Source organism: Suricata suricatta, chromosome 2, assembly GCF_006229205.1.
Source record: "Suricata suricatta isolate VVHF042 chromosome 2, meerkat_22Aug2017_6uvM2_HiC, whole genome shotgun sequence".
Classification (NCBI taxonomy): domain Eukaryota; kingdom Metazoa; phylum Chordata; class Mammalia; order Carnivora; family Herpestidae; genus Suricata; species Suricata suricatta.
This window is the reverse complement of record NC_043701.1, coordinates 110,491,747-110,512,233: the sequence shown is the minus strand read 5'-3', so window position 1 is coordinate 110,512,233 and position 20,487 is coordinate 110,491,747. Positions and strand designations below refer to the sequence as shown.

Here is a 20,487-nt window from a genome sequence, read left to right as displayed (position 1 = left end):
CTCAAGACTCTCTCTGTTAGCTGTTCCCACAAATTTTGATATGTAATTTTCATTTTTTTCAGTTAAATGATTAAAAAAATTTTTAATGTTTTATCATTTATTTTAGAAAGAGAGAGAAACAGAGTGCAAGCAGGAGAAGGCCAGAGAGAGAGGGAGACACAGAATCCTAAGCAGGCTCTAGACTCCGAACTGTCAGCACAGAGCCCAACACGGGATGCAACCATGAACTGTGAGATCATGACCTGAGCCAAAATCAGATGCTTAAACAACTGAGTCACCTGGGGATCCTAAGTTCAATGATCTTTAAATTTCCCTTAAGACTTCCTCCTCACACTGTGAGTTATTTAGAACTGTGTTGTTGAGTTTCCAAGTATTTAAAGATTTTCCTGTTTTCTTTCTCTTGTTGATTTCTAAGTTGACTCTACTGTGGTCAGAAAAAATGATTCTGTATGAAAAAATTTAAGTGCTTTTAAATCTATTTAGGCTGTTTTATGGCCCAGGATACAGTCCATCTTTGAGAATGTTTCACAGACACTTCAAAAAAAAATTACATATTATGTTGTTAGGTGAAGTGTTCCACAAATACCCAAAGACCCTGTTACAGGGGATGGGGGGAGGGGGCGCCTGGGTGGCTCAGTCAGTTAAGCAGCCAACTTCGGCTCAGGTCATGATCTCAAGGTTTGTGGGTTCGAACCCTGCATTGAGCTCTGTGCTAACAGCTCAGAGCCTGGAGCCTGCTTCAAATTCTGTCTCCCTCTCTCTGTCCCTCCCCCACTCATGCTCTGTTTCTCTCTGTCTCAATAATAAATGAACATAAAAATAAAACAAAAACCAAAAAGACCCCATTAGGTGATGACAGGGTTGCATTTTCATATATTCTTGCTGACTTTTGTTTAGCTTTTGTATTGACTGACAGCGGGGTGCTGAGGTCTCCAACTATCATTGTGTATTTATCTATTTCTCCTTTCAGTTCTGTGTGGACTTCACATATTTTTTGGCTCTATGTAGTACTTGTGCATTTGCCTTCTTAGTAGGTTTTTCTTGTATCATTGTGTAATGTTCCTGTTTGCCTCTGGTAATTTCTTTACTCTGACAGAGTCACTCTTTACTTTCTTTCAATGTTTCATAATATATCCTTTCTTCAACCTTTCACTTTCAACCTATCTACATCATTCTATTTGATGTAAGTTTCTCCTAGAAACATCTTATCAGAGAAACATCTTATAGGTGTAACCTAACAGCAGATGGTTAGGCCAAGTTTTATATAATTCACTCAGCCAATCTCTCTAATTGGAGTATACTACCTGTATTCAAGACTTTATTGATACGTTATGATTTAAGTCTGTAATTTCACGTTTTTTGTTTGTTCTGCTTTATTTTTCCCAACATGCTGTGGGTTCCTTGCAATATTTTTGGATCTCATTTTAAATTATTCCTGGCATTTTTTTTAGTATATCTCTATGTATAGCTTTTTTTTAGTGTGTGCTCTGGGTATTATAATATATATAAATAATTCATCACAGCCTACTGGCATCGACATTTTACCAGTTTGAAGTACAGGAAACTCATTTCCCATTTATATCGCTTATCTTCCTTCATTTAAAATACAAATGTCTTAAATATTACCTATAAATACATCTAGAACACATCAGAGAGCTTTACTGTTTTTGTTTCAACCATCAAATATAACTTAGAAAACTCAAAAGGAGGGGTGCCTGGGTGGCTCAGTTGGTTAAGCATCTTACTTTTGGTTTTGGGTCAGGTCATGATCTCAGAGTTTGAGAGTCTGAGCCCTGCATCAGGTTCTCCACTGTCAGCACAGAGCCTGCTTCATTCAGATCCTCTGTCTTTCTCCCTGTGTCTCTCTCTCTCAAAAATAAATATTAAAAAAATAGAACTTGACTTACCTGAGTGGCTCACTCAGTTAAGGATCTGACTGCAGCTCAGGTCATGATCTCACAGTTCTTAAGTTCAAGCCCTGTGTTGGACTCTGTGTTGACAACTCAGAGCCTGGAGCCTTCAGATTCTGTGTCTCCCTCTCCGCTCTCTCTCTGCCTCTCCCACACTCATGTCTGTCAATCTGTCCCTCTTTCTCTCTCTCTCAAAAAATAAACATTAACAAAAATTAAAAAAAAAAGAGAAGTCAAAGAAAAAGATACATTGTGTTTTTTCATATTATAACACCTTTCCATTATTCTTTCTTCTTTCCTGATTTTCCAAATTTTCTTCTTTTGTCATTTTCTCTCCATTTAAAGATTTCATTTAGGCTTTCTTTCAGGGTAGGTCTGCTGTAGTCCAAATCTCAACATTTCCCTCCATCTAGGAATGTCTTGATTTTCCCTGCATTCCTGAAGAATATTTTCATTGCCTTTAGAGATCTGGGTTTTCAGTCCTTTTTATTTCAGCTGAAAACCAGTGTGCTGCCTCTGTCTGCCCGCCATGATTTCTGATCTGAAATCTTGGTCATTCACATTGTTTTTTCCCTCTAGGTGTCATTTCTTTCTCACTGCTTTTGAGATGTTTTTCTGTGCCTCTCTCTAGTTTTCAGAAGTTGGACTATGAGATGTCTTGGCTTAGATTTCTCTAGGCATTCTGTTTAAGGTTTATTCAGCTTCTTGAGTCTCTCTCTCTCTCACTCTTTTTATAAGTTTATTTATTTTTGAGATAGATGAAGAGTGTGGGAGGGGCAGAGAGAGATGGAGAGAGAGAATCCCAAGTAGGCTCTGCACTGACAGCACAGGGCCCAATTCAAGGCTTGAACTCACAAACTGTGAAATCATGACCTGAGCTGAAATCATAGAGTCAGATGCTTAACTAACTGGGCCACCTAGATGCCCCCTGAGTTTCTTTCTTTATATCGTCTGCCAAACCTGAAAAATCTCAACTGTTATTTTTTCCAAGTTTTTTTTTTTTCAGTTCTTCCTCTTTTTCCTTTTCCTGAGACTCCAGTGTCACAAATGTTTGATGTTTTGTTATATTTGCACTGGTTCCAGAGGCTTTAGTTTCTTTTCCAGTTTATTTTCTGTTCTTCAGACTGGGTAATTCTAATTATTCTCTCTTTAGTTCAATGATTCTTTTCTCTTTTTCTGTCTGCTGTTCGGTCCATCCATTAAAAGTTTCTTTATTTTGGTTATTTTTCAGTTCTAAAATTTCTACTTGGTTCTTCTTCCTATCTTTATTTCTTTGTAAAGCCTTCTTTTTTCCATTTGAAAGCTTTATCATGGCTAATTTAAAAGTCTTGTCATCCTGTTCGAGCTTTTCTACCAGGCCGGGCCAGTAATAAAAGTGAAAATCCCAAAAGATAAGGATGGTAAACCAAAACAGTTCGCATTTGTGAATTTCAAACATGAAGTGTCTGTTCTTTATGTGATGAATCTACCTAATGGAATCAATCTTTTTGGGAGGCCCATCAAAATTCAGTTTAGATCAGGAAGTAGCCACGCCTCACAGGATGCCAGTTTGCCATATCCTCAACATCATGTCAGAAACTCAAGCCCTACCTCCACGTCTCCTCGCAGGTATGAAAGGACTGTGGATAACATGATTCCGTCAGCACAGATAATTCAGAGGTCTTTCTCGACTCCAGAAAATTTTCAGAGACAAGCAGAGATGAGCAGCATCTTGAGACAGACATCTCATGGCGGGAAGTTTGGCTCTCCGCATCTGGACCCGTCAGGATTTTCCCCAGCGGCTCAGTCACATAATCCTACTTTTAACCAGTCAAGCTCCCAGAGGCGCCAGGAGACGCCATCGTCACAAGGGAAGGTCAGACAGAATTCTCATCCCTATGCCCTGGAGAGACACTACGGCCGTGGGCAGCGCTATGCCGACCATCACTGCAGAGGAGGCAGAGAGGACTACTTCCATGAAGAACGAAATCCCGACGGCTGGAGCCAGAAGGGACAGTAGTAGAGGTGGAAAATGGCGTTTGTCCCGACACTAACAAGCGCTGAGAGGACAATGTTTTTACGGGGTCATTCTAGGCCCTTTTGGCTAAACTGATCCAGAAGTGTTTTTGTTAACTGTACAGAGCAGCTTTACAAGTTGCCACATTTCTTTATAAAAATTTTTAAACCTCTAGCAGCAGTCTAATACAGAAATAAGAATTGTGGTTCTGGTTTTATTACATTAATAACCTTTCACCTCAGGGTTTTATGAAGAGGAAAGGGCTCTATGCAAAAGAAAGTGCCACAGTTTCTAATCATTTTAGACAATTAAGGAAGGGGTGTATTATATGGATTGGTTGTATTATAAAGCAGATATTTTAATTATCTGTTATCTTTTTGTATTGCAAGAAGTTTGTTGTCAGTGAATCAGATTTTGGTGTATATAATTGAAAACATTCAAGTTCGGATAGTGTGAAATGACTATCAGTATTTTGTTAATAAAAAAATCATTTCAGTGATTCATTTTACTAACGTTTTAGTTCAAAAGCTTATTCGTAATGCTTGGAGATAAATCATATTTGACTTCTTAGAGAATTTTTAGTGTAAGTTCTGTGACATGCTTGTTTGAGTTTTACTCTGATTGAACATAAAACTGTGAATCTATACATGCTCTCATTCTAACATTTTAAAATTTGCTCATTAAATCATGTTTGATGTATAACTGAAGTTACTCAGGAAGTTAAATATCTCTAAATGTTTTTTTAAATTAAAAAATACAGTGTCAATATAAATCCCCCTTTTCAAGAGAACAAAAATGTAAAAGCATAGATAAAATGGTAAAATGTTTTACTGAAAGTAAACTTTTTTGCAAAAAAGGTTCATGAACCCTGTAAGTGCTGCCTCTGTCACTCAGATGTCAACAACTTCAACGTTTTCAAGGTGCCCCGGACACGTGCACAAGGATTGCTTTACCGTGGAGATTGCACAGCTTGCTTTTTTGTTTGAACGTTTGAAAGAATTTAGTCTTAAACTTTTTCTGATTTAAAAATTTTTTAAATCTTGTGTAACAAAACTTGTGTATCAAGTTACTGTTTCCTGTTCATTGTCGAACTTGTTTATAAAAAATCATTCCTTGAAAAATTTTGATCCTTTTTAATATTAAACACAGCATTTATATAAAAAAAATAAAAGTCTTGTCAGACAAATTGAACATCTTCATCATTTCTGAGTTGGTATCTAGTGACTTTTTTCATTCAAGTTTTTCCTAGTTCTTGGTATGATGTGTGATTTTTTTTAAACCGAAACCTGGGCATTTTGGTATAATGAGACTTCTAGATGTTAAATGTTTGGCTTCTTCTGACACTAGCTAGCAGGAGAAGAGTTTAACCTGCCCTGTTCCTTGTTACTTCCAGCTGGGAGCAGATGCCCATTTCCCTAGTGAGTCTCCATGGTATTTAAGAGAGGAAGATCTTGTTACCATTGGGCAGGTTGGGAGATCCAGTTCCCCTAGACCTGTGCTCCTACAACCCTGGCTGGAAAGGGTAAGGGTGCCTTGGTACTTCTCCCTTCTTGGCCTCTCTTGACACTCAGAAGATGCAGGCCTCATTAACACTCAGCCGGGCAAAAGTCCCAGGTCCCCAGGGTTCCTGCTGGGGCTCCTCATTACAGCTTGATGAGGGGAGCAGGCTAGGCTCCCCACTCTTTCTGGGCAGGGTGGGGGTGGGGCACAGTATGGACTGGTGTTTGGCAGATACAGTGCGGGTAGTACCTAAAAGCTTTCAGTTTTGCTAGAGAGACAGTTGGTTTTCTTGGTCTGGCTAGACAAAGAAGGGTTCTGTTGGAGCTTTTCCTGTTGGTGCCCATTGGCCTTTCTGCGTTGCCAGCTTCTTTAGCTCCATGTCTGGGATAGATGATGCAAATCACCACCATGTTGTTCCTCAAGTCCCAAATTCCAAAGCCAGTCTCCTTTCTTCTATCTTTCAGAGTCTTCACATGTTGTCTTTCATGTAATTTCCAGGGTGACAGTTGTACTTAGAAGGAAGAATAGGGTAATGGACATGTACTCCCATTTTTCCAGAAGCAGGAGCCTCCCAGTAGCAGTTTAACAAACGGAGTTGATTTGGGAGAGCCCGGGCTTGTTTTCTGCTCAATAAATGCTATTCATGGCAATAAAGAAAATTCCATGTCCCTTCCCTTAAAGAAATTGCATTCTGGTGAGAAAACATAAATTCTGCAATTAGTCTATAAACATTTTATTTTGGAGATATCTTGATATATAGGGAAAAGGTCAGGGTAAGATACTAAAGATGAGATCTGTTAGTTGTACATTTTCACCACTATCTTGATTATTTCCCACAGTATGTGTCCCATCCAGATGTAGATTCTAGAATAGATAATTGTTTAGTTTGGGCATGTGCCCTTGATTCTGCTCTACCATAGGGAGATCTGAGCTTGGATACCATGAACAGGTGATCAATCTACCAGCAAGCCTCACAGCAGTGACATTAGGTCTTTCAGGAGGGACCAAATAGAAAGTACCTGACACTGAGTCACAGAAGAGAAGGGTTACTATTCACTGGGGTGGTGCCGTATCTGCCAAAAAAGATCCACTTGTGGGTGGATATTCTTTTTCTTATTAGTATTTTTAATATTTATTTATTTTTGACAAAGAGAGAGAGAGAGTAAGCATGGGAGGGGCAGAGAGAGAGGGAGACACAGAATCCTAAGCAGGCTTCAGGCTCTGAGCTGTCAGCACAGAGCCTGACACAAGGCTCGAACTCACGGACAGTGGGATCATGACCTGAGTCGAAATCAGACACTTAACCGACTGAGCCACCAGACTCGGTACTCCCTGGGTACTCTTTCTACTGGCAGAACTTTAGAGTCTGGAACACAGGTCTCCCTGAAGAGTCGATGATACACATGTTACATTTCAATAAATCTCTTACTTGTTTAAACTAACTGAGATTTTTTTTCCTTTGGTGAAACTAAGAATTACTAAATCTACTTGGCTAGTTTAAGGAGAACAGGCAAAAATAAAACACTTGGAATTTACAGTATAATTTCATAATGCACAGGTCTTGAATGAACTACAACTCAGAGTAAAAGAGAGAAAAATTTCCATTGCATTCTTGTACCTGTTCCTGAGGTGGGGATCTAAATTCCTTTGTCTTCCTGGCAGTGAGTGCGGCCGACATGTTTAAAGCTTGCATAACTTCATTGTATCGGAAGCGCTGATTGTCTTGGAGCTTGGCTACGAAGTCATCTGAAAAGGCCACAATGGCTTCTATCCGGTGTCGGACCTGGCAGTCACAGAGGTACTGGAGCAGCAGACACATCTGAAAAGATGATGAACAAGACATTGGGGTTTAATTTAGGAATCCTTAAGTAGTGAGTATGTATCTGTGGCAGACATGCCTACTGTCAACTCTTCTATGAACAGAACCCTGATTCTGCGTAGGCAGCACTGTGATGGACGTGGGGGATAAAACCTACAATTTTTCTAAGCTAAAAGGGTAAATAATGCATGCCCTTTCAGTAGACACTTATACTGTCCTGGCCTCCTTGGTAGCTACAAGAGCTATGGCAAATGAGATATACAAGGAGAACTCAGCCAGGAGTCTTGTGGGAAGGATTTCCCACCAATAATAACAGACTAGAACACCCTCTTTTCAAACTGGGTATACTGGGTAATGAGTGACATGATTGTTTCACTTTAGGATGAAAACCACAGACTGAGGAGCACAGGAAAATATTAAGAGCTGGCCACCTGAGGACATTATTGAGCTCCTAAACAAATTCTACAACTGTGCACCTCCAGACTTTGCATGTAAATTAGTTAAGTGGTTTCACTGCTTATTCATTAAATGGTAAGCTGGGGGTCCTCTTACCAGAAGCCAAAAGGATTTAAGTTTATTTATTTTGAGAGAGAGAGAGAAAGAGAGCACAAGCAGGGGAGGGGAAGAGAGAGAGAGAGGGAAAGAGAGAGGGAATGCCAAGCAGACTCTACACTGTGTGAAGCTTGACACAGGGCTTGAACTCATAAAGTGTAAGCAAGATCAAGACCTGAGATGAAACCAAAAGTTGGACACTTAAACAACTAGCTACTCAGGAGCCTAATGCTAAAAGGATTTTTAACTGAGAGAATATGTTGGTAGAAATATGCCTACCAGAGAACACTCTGCCCATGTTTAGGAAAACATTCAAATATACTTAATACCAATTGTGATATAAATACAAAGCAGTGTTAAAGAGAACTTTATGGGACATTTCTGTCAATGCCAGCTCTGAGGTAGCCCCTCCCCTCATCTCCTTCACTCCACCCCAGCGCAAGCCCTGTCCCCTTGGGTCTGGACCAGCTTGACCGCCTCCTGACTGAGTAAATTCTGCAGACTCTCTCTTCTTATCAGTTTTCATCACTGCAGCTACAATGAAATTTCTAGAATCAAATTCCCTTGTTAAAATTATTTAATGGTTTTAATTGAACTTAGAATAAAATCTCAAGTCCGTCAAATGCCTGGATTCTGTGTGACCTGCCTTCTGCCTACCTCACCCTCTTTTCTTAGTTCATTAAGTTAATTGGGCTTTTCCTGCCTCAGAACCTTTGTGCTGTGTGCTCTGTGTTAAAAGCTCCTAGAACACTCCTCCTACTCCTTCTTTACATCTACTGGACTCCAGCTCATCCGTCTGAACTCAGATTAAAAGTCACCATCTCAGAAAGGACCCCCTCACCTTTCTTAGGGTAATTCAGTTGAGATTTTCTTTTTTTCTAGTAATTCATTCTTTTACTTCAGATCACTTAATGCAATTAGCAATAAAATGTTTTAACAGAAATAGATAAATAAGTGTATATTTCCTTTAGAGACTGTGAATGTCTGGAAGGTACAGCTGACATCTGTTTCCTACAGCCAGAACTATACATCTGGCTCAAAGGAAGACCTCAATTGAGGTGCCTGGGCGGCTCCGTTGGTTGAGCATCTGACTTCGGCTTGGGTAGCAATCTCATGGTTTGTGGGTTCGAGCCCCACCTTGGGCTCTGTGCTGACAGTGCAGAGCCTGGAGCCTGTTTTGGATTCTGTGTCTCCCTTTCTCTCTCAGCCCTCCCTCTCCTTCTCTCTCTCTCTCTCTCTCTCTTGAAAATAAATAAAAATTAAAAAAAAAAAGGAAGACCTCAGTCAATGTTGTCTGAGGAATGAAAAATAAAAAAGCTTGTCAATGATGCAAACATCAAATGACCACTACTGAGGAGATGTTAAAAAGGATCTTTCAGATATCTTGGTGAGCACAAGGAACAGGAAACATCTTTAATTCCTTAGAAACGTGTGCAGGAGGCAAAATCTTGCTGTGTGAGAATGGGCACACCTACTGGGAACAGAGTGTTCTATGACTGGTGAGAAAGGAGGTGGAGTAGGAAGGGGGTACGGGGTCCCTTCTATTTCAGGCATTCTAACAAATGGTTGGTGGAATGCAACTGCAGAAATAAGAGGAAAGAAAAATTACTAATGAAGAGGAGGAGAAAAAGAGCTAGACACAACCCCCCAACTAATAAATGTATTTCTTGTTAACTATTGTCAATTGACACCATTGGAAAATTCATGAATTCCATTCTAAATGCAATAAAATTGTACTGGACTATCCCAAAACACAACAGGAAGTTAGTTAATATTATGAAAAACGATCATTATACAGGAACACAACAATACACATGCACCCTAAAATTGTTTTCTCTGTTTGTCTGGTTTTTTGTTTTTGGTCCAATTACCTGCAACTTAACTGGCTCAGGCAGTTTCATCTGGAGCAGTCCTTCCTTGGGCCTCTTAGCCCCTTTGGCTTCTTCTTCTCCAGCTCCATCTGGTTTGGAGTCTTCCGAGGAGGGCTCCTTCTCCAGAGCCTCCGTCTCTTCGTCGGGAGTGGCAGCCTCCTTGAACACGCTGGGCTCTATCAACTGCAAGATGTGCTTTAAGTCCTCATTGTGGAAGATCCCCATGATGAGCAGAGTGTAGAAAAGCTTGATGAGCGGGACAAAGAGAAATTCAGTGGTGCCCCCCACAGGGTCCCGGGCATGCAGGCTGCCCTCTTTCACAGCTTCTGTCAGCATCTGAATGGTTTTGGCCTTCAGGATGTCCAGCGGGAACTCTGGACTGTACTGGTAGCCTTCGTTATTGATGCTCACAAAACTGGGGGAGGAAAACTGGATCCGGGGCCTGAGAGAGGTGCTGAGGCCGATCCCGGGGAGACCATGCTTTTTGTTCTCATCAGGGAAGAGGGTGATGCTCTTGGTCTCCTCCGTCATGGGCACGATGAACTCACTGTTCATCATGAGCCTGGCAGTGGCATACGAGCTCAGGTGGATGTCAATCAGCAGGTCGTAGTAGCCGGCCCGCAGCAGGCCCGGCATGTACTTGTTCTCGATGGCATAGAGCAGCTGCGGCTCGTCCACGTGGCTGCACAACGCATGCGCCACCCGGTGGTTGCCAAGAGCGCAGACGGCGGAGTAAAGCCGGAGCGTGTGGTAGTGGAATTTTAGCAGCTCTTCCTGCTCCGTCAGTTCCAGTATGTCCACAGATCTGTACAAAGGACGAGAGTGGCAGCAAGGGGCAGTTTTAAAAATTCCACATCACAGGAGAATTCTATGTACCTCATAAATTTCAAAAAGTTATGGGAAACATACTTCTTTTCCTCATTTTCTATGACAGATTTCATGATAGCGTATTTTTTTTCTTAAACAGTACTAGATATTTTGCAAGTTGCCTCCGCTTATTACAATTTTTTCATTGGAAATTTCTAACCACTAGTGGTTGAAGCTGCTTCACCCTCCATCACACCCAGGTCTGGGGCACCTCTTGTAGACACTGAGTCTCAATCCAAACCCAGGGACTCCTTTCTTTTCAGAATGTGAGCACTCTTTAGAAAATCTTGACTCTCCTCTTCCAGCTTGGCTAAACTGCTCCAGGAAGCCAGAAACCTTATCCTTGGGCTAAATTGTCTTTGTCTCTGACCTATGACTAGCGATTCGCCTGACCAGTAGGAAGTAAGATAATGGAGGGCTAGTGCCTCTAAAGTACTTTACCTTCTATTTTTTTTAAATTTTTAAATGTTTATTTATTATTTTTGAGAGAGAGAGAGAGAGTGCAAGTGGGAGAGGGGCAGAGAGAGAGGGAGACAGAATTCAAAGCAGGCTCCAGGCTCTGAGCTGTCAGCACAGAGCCTGATGCAGGGCTTGAACTCATGAACTGTGAGATCATGACCTGAGCCAAACTCAGACACTTAACCAACTGAGCCACCCAGGCGCCCCTGAAGTGATTTACCTTCTTATACGTCCCTCACAGCTCCAAACGTAGACCAGTGCAGCCCTGGTTTCCAATAAGCATGTGGAACAAATATTATATGTGATATTTCACTTAGGAAAATTTCTACCGGGAATCTGAGTGTACAGCGAACTCTTAATTTAGGCCACTTTGCTTCTAGCACGTATCATGCCCTTCCGACCCATAAAAATCTTAAAATGGCCAGAATATGCCTGAAGTAAAGCCATTACTTTCAAAATGGAGTCAATAATAAGAGGTCATAATTCCGTTCGATGTGGTAATGTTCCTACACTATTTATTTAAATTATTAAGATTGCTCATGGGTGACACTGTAGAATTAAAAGTAGAAACTTGATAGATTCATAATAAAAGGAATGACTCATTCATCTAGAAAAGTGTCCTTGGTGACACTAGAATATAAACTCATCAGAACACGGGGTATTATATGACTTTATTAATATTCATCTAGCACTTAACCTCATACACAGTAGGAGCCGAGTAATTACTTGTGATTATTTGTTGTTAAGCCCTGTCACCATCCTTTGGCACTCTATCATCCTGTCCATGCCCATCCACTGTGGCTTGATGGTGCAAAATTATTCCAGACCTTACCCAAATCTTAGAATCAGAAGCACTATGTGTTAGAAAGTCAAAGCAAATGATGACCCACCTTGTGCACCACCTAGGCCTACAGGAAACCACACCACTGTGGGGCCTAGCTGCTAGCATACAATTCTTGGGAGGGTCTAATGGAGCAGGCCTTCTCCCTCTAAGTATAGTGGACAATGATTGCCCTGTCTTACCTGGGTCCTCCAGTCTCTCAAGATGACTACCAGCCTGGCTGATGGTCAACATATAGAAACCTGTTCATCATGGCAGCACAGAACCTCTGCATGCAACCTTCTTAGTGAACAACACAACATAGTCTCCCATCTAATTCCTCCCAAATTGCAAGTTTCTAGAAAAAAACATCTTAGGACTCTACAATTTACATTAGCTACTGCCCCTTCCAACCCACACCCACTACTATTCACTTTAGGGAACCCTGTTCCTTCCTTTAAAGCACCTCTCTTCCCAACTAGACCATGAAATTTTTTAAGGTAAGGGTCACATCCATTTTGTACACCATTTAGTATCCAGTGCCAGGAACATGGTGGGAAATGATATATTTGTGGGATGAATGAATAAGGGAATTCTAAAGGATCTACAGTCTCCATCTCATAACTCTATCCTTAGGTCAGGGCAAACGAAAGCATATACCTCAACTACTTTAATCTATCCACCTACACCAACCCACTAAGGCAATATTCATACTTTAATGAGCTATAGCTTTACCTGGGGGACGGCAAAAGAAATAACTTATTTTATCTCTTATAAGGACATTAGTTTATCTGTTTAAATATAAAATATAACACCTCCTTAGCACATGCCATACTGTTATTTATAAACATTCTCCCACTTCTTCCTTCTGCCCTGTCTGTGGAGCAGTTGGGTCTGCCCCACTTGGTTTGGGCTTGACTATATGACTTGTTTGGGCCAATAAAATGTAAGTGAACATAACATCCGCCGCAAGCAAAAAGAAGTTCTGAGAGACCTCAAGTGTCACCTGTACATCCACCACGGGCCATGGAACTCTATGTCCCAGATTGGAGCTGTCCCATCAATTTGGGACTCAGTGTAAGAATGAGGTAGACCACACTCATAGCCCGTCAGCCTGGAGCAGAGCTACAGCGGACTAACAACCTTATGTAACATGAACAACAATACATGTCTGTTCATGAGCCACTGAGATGTGGGGGTTGTTATTGTATTAAAAGCTAATATACTTTATACTCAATGGAGAAATATTTTTCCACAAGTCAGTATCATTCTTTTATACATCAAATATTACAGAGGGTCTACTATGAATTAAGCAGTGCACACCAGTAATACAATAGTGAACTATATCAACACAATTCCTGGCCTAAGGGAACTTATTTACCATCTAGCTGAGGAGGGAAACCTCAACCAAAAACTACGTAAATTATGAACAGTGATATGTGTCATGATGGAAATAGAGGGCTAACATATATCTAGTACCGTCCCAAATTGTTAAATAATAATTACTGGCCATGTCATTGGGGCATGAGAAAAAGATTCTACTCACCCACTAGTTGGTACATCCCTTTGGAATCTGAATTTGGAAACTGTCCAATTTTTCTTTGGCTTCTAAGAAGCCTGAAGCCACTATGGGACTTTACCAACCACATAGAAGGGTGTGGTGTGAGTGACACTGTGCCAGGCTCACCCCAGACTTGGTCAATCTCCCATCCTCCCCTTTCCCGTCCTCACCTTTCCTGCATATCTGGTTACACTGATTCTTTTTTGTGCATTTGTATTTCATACAGTTTGGGAAAATGATTCAAACTCTTTGTGAACTATAATGAGGGTTTACTTATTTTTTAATGTTTATTTATTTTTGAGGGAGGGAGGGAAGGAGAGGTTGAGAGAGAGAGAGAGGTTGCGAGAGAGAGAGAGAGAACAGTGGGGGAGCAGAGAGAGGGAGACACAGAATCCAAAGCAGGTTCCAGGCTCTGAGCTGTCAACAGAGAGCCCGATGCAGGCCTTGAACCCACGAACCAAGAGATCATGACCTGACCCAAAGTCGGACACTTAGCTGACTGAGCCACCCAGGTGCCCCAGAAATAAGATATTTTTAAGCTTCATTTTCTTTCCCCAGCAGCACCTCTGAGCCCCCAGCCAATGGTCGAATTCAAAGGGTCCTAATCAGACAGTAAAGGGCTGACCTGTTCTCCTCTGGGATATGGAGAGACATGAACTGCAGAGGATCCAAGCACTGCACCAGCCAGCCTTGGCGCTCACTTATTCGAGACACATCTACCTTCAGGAACTGGTTGGGCATTCTGCTCCACAGGACGTGGGACAGAAACTGCACGTGGAGGCGCGGGGGACACTGTGGCACAGGGTTTTTGTGCTCGCTCTTGAATAATCCCGCGGAGAGAGGCATCACATTCTAGGGAGCAGAGAAAGGATTAATTTATAACGGTCCGTGGGGTTAATAAAGTAGTGACCACTGTTCTGCACAGGAAAGAGCCTTTGGGAGTGAGATATCCTCCGTGTCCAGCAACGTTAATACAAGTAGTGACAGAACTTGGGATGGACTTTTCCTGAAAGGTCAAGAGGCAGAAATACTCCGAGAACATACCTAAAAGTCCAGGGCAGGCAAACAGGTTTGGGGAGCTGGATTTCTTTCACAAACATGACCTGGCACACTAAGAATGCAGTTGTGACCAAGTATAACCACAGAATCTTCGTATTTCTTTACCAAGCTGGGCCCGTGGTGAAATCCGGCAAGCCCGCGGCTGTCTGCGGTACCAAACCCCAGGAAGAGCTGCCGCCGTCACCTGGCTCTCTCTCCTGGTCTGGCCCCTGTTTCCCACCTTACCCTTCAAGCGCTCACTCACATGCTCACTCACTCACAAGTCAGGTTTATCAGGTTTCAGTAGCCAGTTTTATACTGGGGACAGTGCAACAGATGAACCGCACAATCATACAAGATGACGGAGTTCATCATTAACACGATCTGTTTGTTCTTCACCTTCCTCCAGCTTCAGTACGGATCCCCTGCAGCCTTCCAAATGCCTTCAGTCCGGTCTCAGGGCAACACAGGTCTCTACTTGGCCAAAGCTTTTTCACTCACTCATGACCTTGACACCACCTCTGCCTGCCCCATGGGGCCACACGAAAACAATGATCTCACCTCTCCAATTACCCTCTGTGTCTCCCTCTCCCATAAAGCCTTGCCTACTGCATACTTTTAGACTGTCTCAGCCTCCAGCTACCTTCCTCTTCTCTTCTGCTAATGGATGGGGCAGGGAGAAGAGCGAGGCACAGACACAATCTCTACTTTCATTCAGCTTCCATTTTTTTTTAACTGGAGATACAAAATAAACAAAATCAAAAAGCAAATTAAACAGTATATTAAAAGAAGTCATGGCAGGGACCCAGGATACAGGAAGCAGAATGCAGGGCAGCAATATTAAGTAGGGTGATAAAAATGGGTGTCTCTGGGAAGGTGATGTCCCTTCCATGCACAAGGGACATCAATGCGAAGGACCCAAGGAGGAAGTCTGCCTGGCAAGTCTGAGGAAGAGCTGCAGGCCAAATCTACCTACCTATCCATTTATCTGTCTGTCTGTCTATCTATATTTATTCATCTCTGTTTGTGTCTCTAATTTTCACCCTTGAATTCACTATAGTATAGCTTCGTCCTTTTTGCCCAAATTCTTCTGGCAAGGTCACAGAAGCCCTCGTAATCAACAAGAGTCATGGATTCCTTTCGTCCATATTATATCTGCCATTCTGTGGCTGCTGAGAAGCTCATTTTACAAAGGCGGACATTGAGCTCACTCAGTTTAAGGAACACGTCCAAGGTCACTAAGCCAGTACCATAAAACCACCTGCCATATTCCACCGTGGTGTGCGCCTGGCATCCCAACTTGTACAACTACAAAATTCAATTCAGTTCCTGTTCCTGAATTTCAACAAGCTCTTCTGCTTGATGTCTTTGGATCCCTTAGTTTGTCCAAACTAAAAATATTAATTTAATAATTGATTCTCCATGAGTACCTAAATCCAATTCATCAACAAATACTATTAGTCCAATTCACGGTCAAATTCTATTCATTTCTCCTCTAAAACATCTTCTCCTTTACCCCTCTCTCTCCAACATGACTTCTCAGGCTCTCATCATCTCCCATGCAGATGGCATCAAATCGCCAATAACTCATCCTCACTACCTGTGCTCATTCTTGCGAGAGCAGATACCTCTCCACATTGCCGCCTCCACAGTACTGCAAACATATTTTTCCAAAACAGGTTTGCTTACGCTCAATTCCCAGCTTCAAGTTTCCAATTGGATCAACACTGCCTATATATTACGTACCAACATCTTAGAGTGGCATTCAAGGCCTATCCATGTTGGATTTAGTCTACTGTCTATCAATATTGATCTCCAGCCACATCCTGGAAGCCACCCTCTGTTACAGCCACATTGAATTCTTTCACCTTTAGCACTATGACTCAAGTATTTTTGCTTTCTCTTGCCCTTCCTCAGTCTTGGATGTCCTCTCCTACTGAGCGTATTTTGAGATCTCTTATTCAGCAGTTATGAATCAACCTAAATGCCTCCTCTTCTCTTCGCTTTACCTGATCCACCACCCCCCAGCCTCCACCGTGTTCCGTCATTTGTTCCTGGAGTATTCTATACGTGCACTACCCTAGCGCTTACCACAGTGTAGCAGTTTCGTGTTGTTTTACTAGTTTACCATTTACTAGTTTACCTCTGAGTTTGAGACAATCAAGTGGTATGTTATTTGGCATTTTTGTTCCATATAAGCCTAGTTTTATTAAGTAATATATTTATGATGACCATAGAGAAAGCTTTTTTGGTTCTTCTTCTTACAGAATATTTAAAAAATAACTTAAATTGTGGCACTAACTCTTTCCAATTAATTAACCTGGCCCTGGCCACCTAAAGGAGATTAGAGAACTTTCAAACATGGCTTACCTTTTTTTAGAGTCACTTCTGTCACTAATATCACTGCTTTAAAAAATGCTAAATTCATTTATGGAGAAGTAGCTGCTATTCTGTAAGAGAAAGACCTCAGAATATAAGCAATGAATGTTTCTTACCTTTATTCTTCCCAACTCGAACTGGAAAACATTGGGACTTGTGGCTTGGGCAAAAGCTGCAGGAAACAATTTTGTACTCGGCTCCACCTTAAATCAAGAAATGAATTTGGAGATGTCAGTCAAAGAAGGAACACCAAGAAAAAACATTTTCTTTTTAATGACTAAGGAACACTTGACAGAAGGGCCCAAACACGTCTGTGTTCTTTCAGATGGATCTTCTCTTTCAATAAATATCCAGGGTATTTAATTTCGTTATTACGTGAAAATTTTTTGGAGGCCTGGACTGTTTCCTTTAGTTCAAAGAGAACTAAAAAGGCCCAATTAGACTCGTTTCTATTTTCGTTTTCTTCTATTTACTAAGGTACTTTTTGGTCTCCTAAAATGAGCTTTCCGTTCATGGGGACAAAAGGCTTTCTTCCCGGAAGCACACCACCACCCCTGCCCACAAACCTGGTAGTAGGTGCTCAGCTCCTTGCCGTTGGCAGTGAATGTGAGAAGCCCACTGGCAGCGTCCACCACGCACCCGATCTCCAGGCCATTATTGTTGCGTCCTTGCCCGGGACTCATGCTCTCACCAGCACACACCATGTAGCAGTTGCTGCGTTTGATGCTGAATTTCAAAACATAAAACAGAAACAGAAACAAAAAAAAACACTATTTTTATCTTTGTACAACCACGGATACAATAGAAAGCATGTATCTATTGCAAACTAAACCTAAGTTATGCTGTGCAAGCAACAAGCTCATGCTATAATGGGAGAGGTGTGCAATGGGCCGATTTTGTGATTCTGAGCAAAAACTGCACTGACGTCGAGGGCACCCTGAATCAGCTCTTACGCATTTCTAAATGTTGCACCTAATGGAGACAGGTCAATGAGTCGGAACCAAGTAAAAACTGACCTGTGCCTTCCCCTACAAAAACTCAAACCAAACTGGACCTTGTTCTGAGGTTCAAAAAAGGTTAAGTAATAATCATCCAGATTTGCAATTTTCATTCTCATGTGTTTTTCTAATTACTTGTTCTGAGATAGGAAGCATTCATTTCTGAACACTGTCGAAGTCCTTAGGCAAATGCTACCTGAGCCATCAGTAATTCAACATATTGAAAATTTGGCTAACATTATGCCCCTCTGTGGACAATTCCTGGTCATCTATTATGAGAGAAAGAAGTAGCAAGAATACACACAAAAAAATCAGTGACATTAAAAACAACCCCCCACCTGAGTTTCATTCTTGCCAAAATCTTTCCCAGAAATGGTAATAAACATTAAGTGACTTGAGCTTTGCCTCCTTCGCTTTTTCTGCCACAGCAGAGTGAATGTGTTAATGAAACTAACAACAACAACTAAAAGTCAAAGGCAGGTAAGTAGGAGGAAAAGAAAAAGAAAGCTGAGATAAAATCAACTTCACAATAATCAAGTTGGCTGTGTTTCTTTGCACTACTTACAAAACAGTCAATAACCCTTTCCTACCTTCTATTTCTTACACTAAGATCATGTACCAGGTATCCCATCCCTCTGTTGGGTTATTCCTTGTACTGCTGCCATCTCTGAAATCAAATGTGTTCTTCAAGAATATTCCCAGAGACAGGTTGGTATGGGGCCCCCATACTGATGTAAATAAAGCACTCTTCACGGGACATTTTGGCTTGGCCCACTCTCTCAAGGGCTAAGTTCAAGGGTTTCAAGTGTTACAACCCAGTGGCAGGAGAGTGAGCCTCCAGTCACCAAAAATGATGGTGCAGGTATAAAAGAAAAGCGACATTATGGTGAACTCCTTCTATAACACTTGTCACAGCAGATCAGAGAGGATGCATGAGCACAAAAGAGAGATACAAATGGCCACATCTTCTCTTGTCCTATTCTGCAAGGAAGATGGCCTTCTTCACTTTTTTGAAGGTTTGGTTTGAGTTTGGTTTGTTTTACAAATGAAAAAAGATGGCACAGAAAGTGTAACTGACTTACCCAAAGCCACACAGCGAGTCAATGGCAAAGCTGAGGAAAGAACCCACTTCTCCTCAGTCTGAGTTAAAATGCGTCTGTCTGGTCTAAACTATTAGCCCATACTGTTTTCACAGTTTTCTCCCCACCACATAAATCATTCCCAAGATACATTTCAGACCATAAAAGCCTCAAATTCACCCATCTCTAATCCCTAAAACAAAGACTTAAGACTGGTAACCTGAGCTGTTAGTCATGCACAAGGTCACCTGAAGGAATGTACATTATTTTTACCCACAAAGGATGCACTGCTCTTATTTTATAATGTTTTTCACTTTTAATGTAGTCAAATTCCTTACTGGCTTGTGTGTGTAACAAAAAGGACACTGACATTAATGGTTTGATGATACTGTTCCTATAAATACAACATGATCCTGGACATGAAATCCAAGGGGAAAACAAACAAACAAAACCTAGGTTTATCAACATTTCTTTCAGATGTCATTCATGTAAGAAAAAAAATTGAGAAAAACCGACCTTTCATGCACTTTTCCCTTTTCATCTCCTAGAGTGACGGTTACTGTACGAACTCGGTCCAAGTCAAAGCCTGTGTCATACTGATGGAAATCTGATGTGATCCAGCCTACCCAGACGTTCGCAGGTTCTTGGCCAGGGAAGATTCTCACTGAGTAATAGTACTGTCAAGACAGCAAAAGCAAATGTTAGCAAAGTTAAGAAGAAACAAAACTTTGATATGCAATGCTTCTGAATTCCCTAAGACTGTATTTCTTTCTTTAAAATCATTTGGCCTGATTAAAATGTAACAGGAACAAAGAGCGAACCTGAAAGATAAGTCTTAAAGCAGAAATAACAGAAATTAAGTCTAAAATAATGGGAAAAAGAGAAATGACCTTGTTGAAGCAAATACACTAAATGATTTGAGGTTTTTTTATATTCCTAAAATATGTGCACAACTGTATGTGTATACACATAGGATATTTATGTAATAAAATCATCAATACATTATGGCAGATAAACTTCAAACTCTTTAAACTTATACAAGCACACAAATTTATGCTATGGTTTTATACCTGTCACACACCTCTTTGAATATGCTTTGCCTTTCCTATCGATAACATAATACTTTGACTCATTAAAATCACTCTGAAGGGCGCCTGTGTAGCTTAGTTGATTAAACATCCAACTCTTGATTTCAGCTCAGGTCATGAACTCACTATTCAGAAAAGTGAGCCCCAGGTCGGGCTCTACGCTGAAAGTGAGGAGTCTGCTTGGGATTCTCTCTCTTTCTCTCTCTCTGCTCCTCCCCCATGATCTCTTTCTCTATCAAAATAAATAAACATTAAAATAAACACTATGAAATAGCTCAGGTCTAATATGTTAAAAATCTAGCTCAAATATGGTGGCATTCTACAAGGGATGTAAATATACATTTTTTTCCCATTTGCTGTTTTAGGAAAAATCGTTTTGAAAACTTGGTTTTTTAAAGCATTGTTTATTTATTTATTTTAAAAGTTTTATTCATTTTGAGAGTGAGCATGTGCATGCACATGCAAGTTGGGGAGGGCAGAGAACAAGAGGGAGGGAGAATCCCTAGCAGGCTCTGCACTGTCAGCACTAAGCTGAACATGGGGCTCGAAC

At 41.2% G+C, this 20,487-nt stretch overlaps 1 protein-coding gene and 1 pseudogene across 1 annotated transcript in view; one reads left to right on the top strand and one right to left on the bottom strand.

Annotated features, from left to right (window-relative positions):
* Positions 1-20,487, bottom strand: part of RYR2 (ryanodine receptor 2) — a 526,329-nt gene that overhangs the window by 215,990 nt on the left and 289,852 nt on the right. Inside the window, exons 33-38 of the mRNA XM_029919427.1 lie at positions 19,366-19,526; positions 17,339-17,498; positions 16,889-16,975; positions 13,981-14,207; positions 9,649-10,453; positions 7,025-7,225 (exon numbers count right to left, since the gene is read on the bottom strand). Of these exons, the coding sequence (XP_029775287.1) occupies positions 7,025-7,225; positions 9,649-10,453; positions 13,981-14,207; positions 16,889-16,975; positions 17,339-17,498; positions 19,366-19,526 (1,641 nt within the window). The remainder of the gene's footprint in view (positions 1-7,024; positions 7,226-9,648; positions 10,454-13,980; positions 14,208-16,888; positions 16,976-17,338; positions 17,499-19,365; positions 19,527-20,487) is intronic.
* Positions 3,514-3,909, top strand: LOC115285379 (annotated as a pseudogene).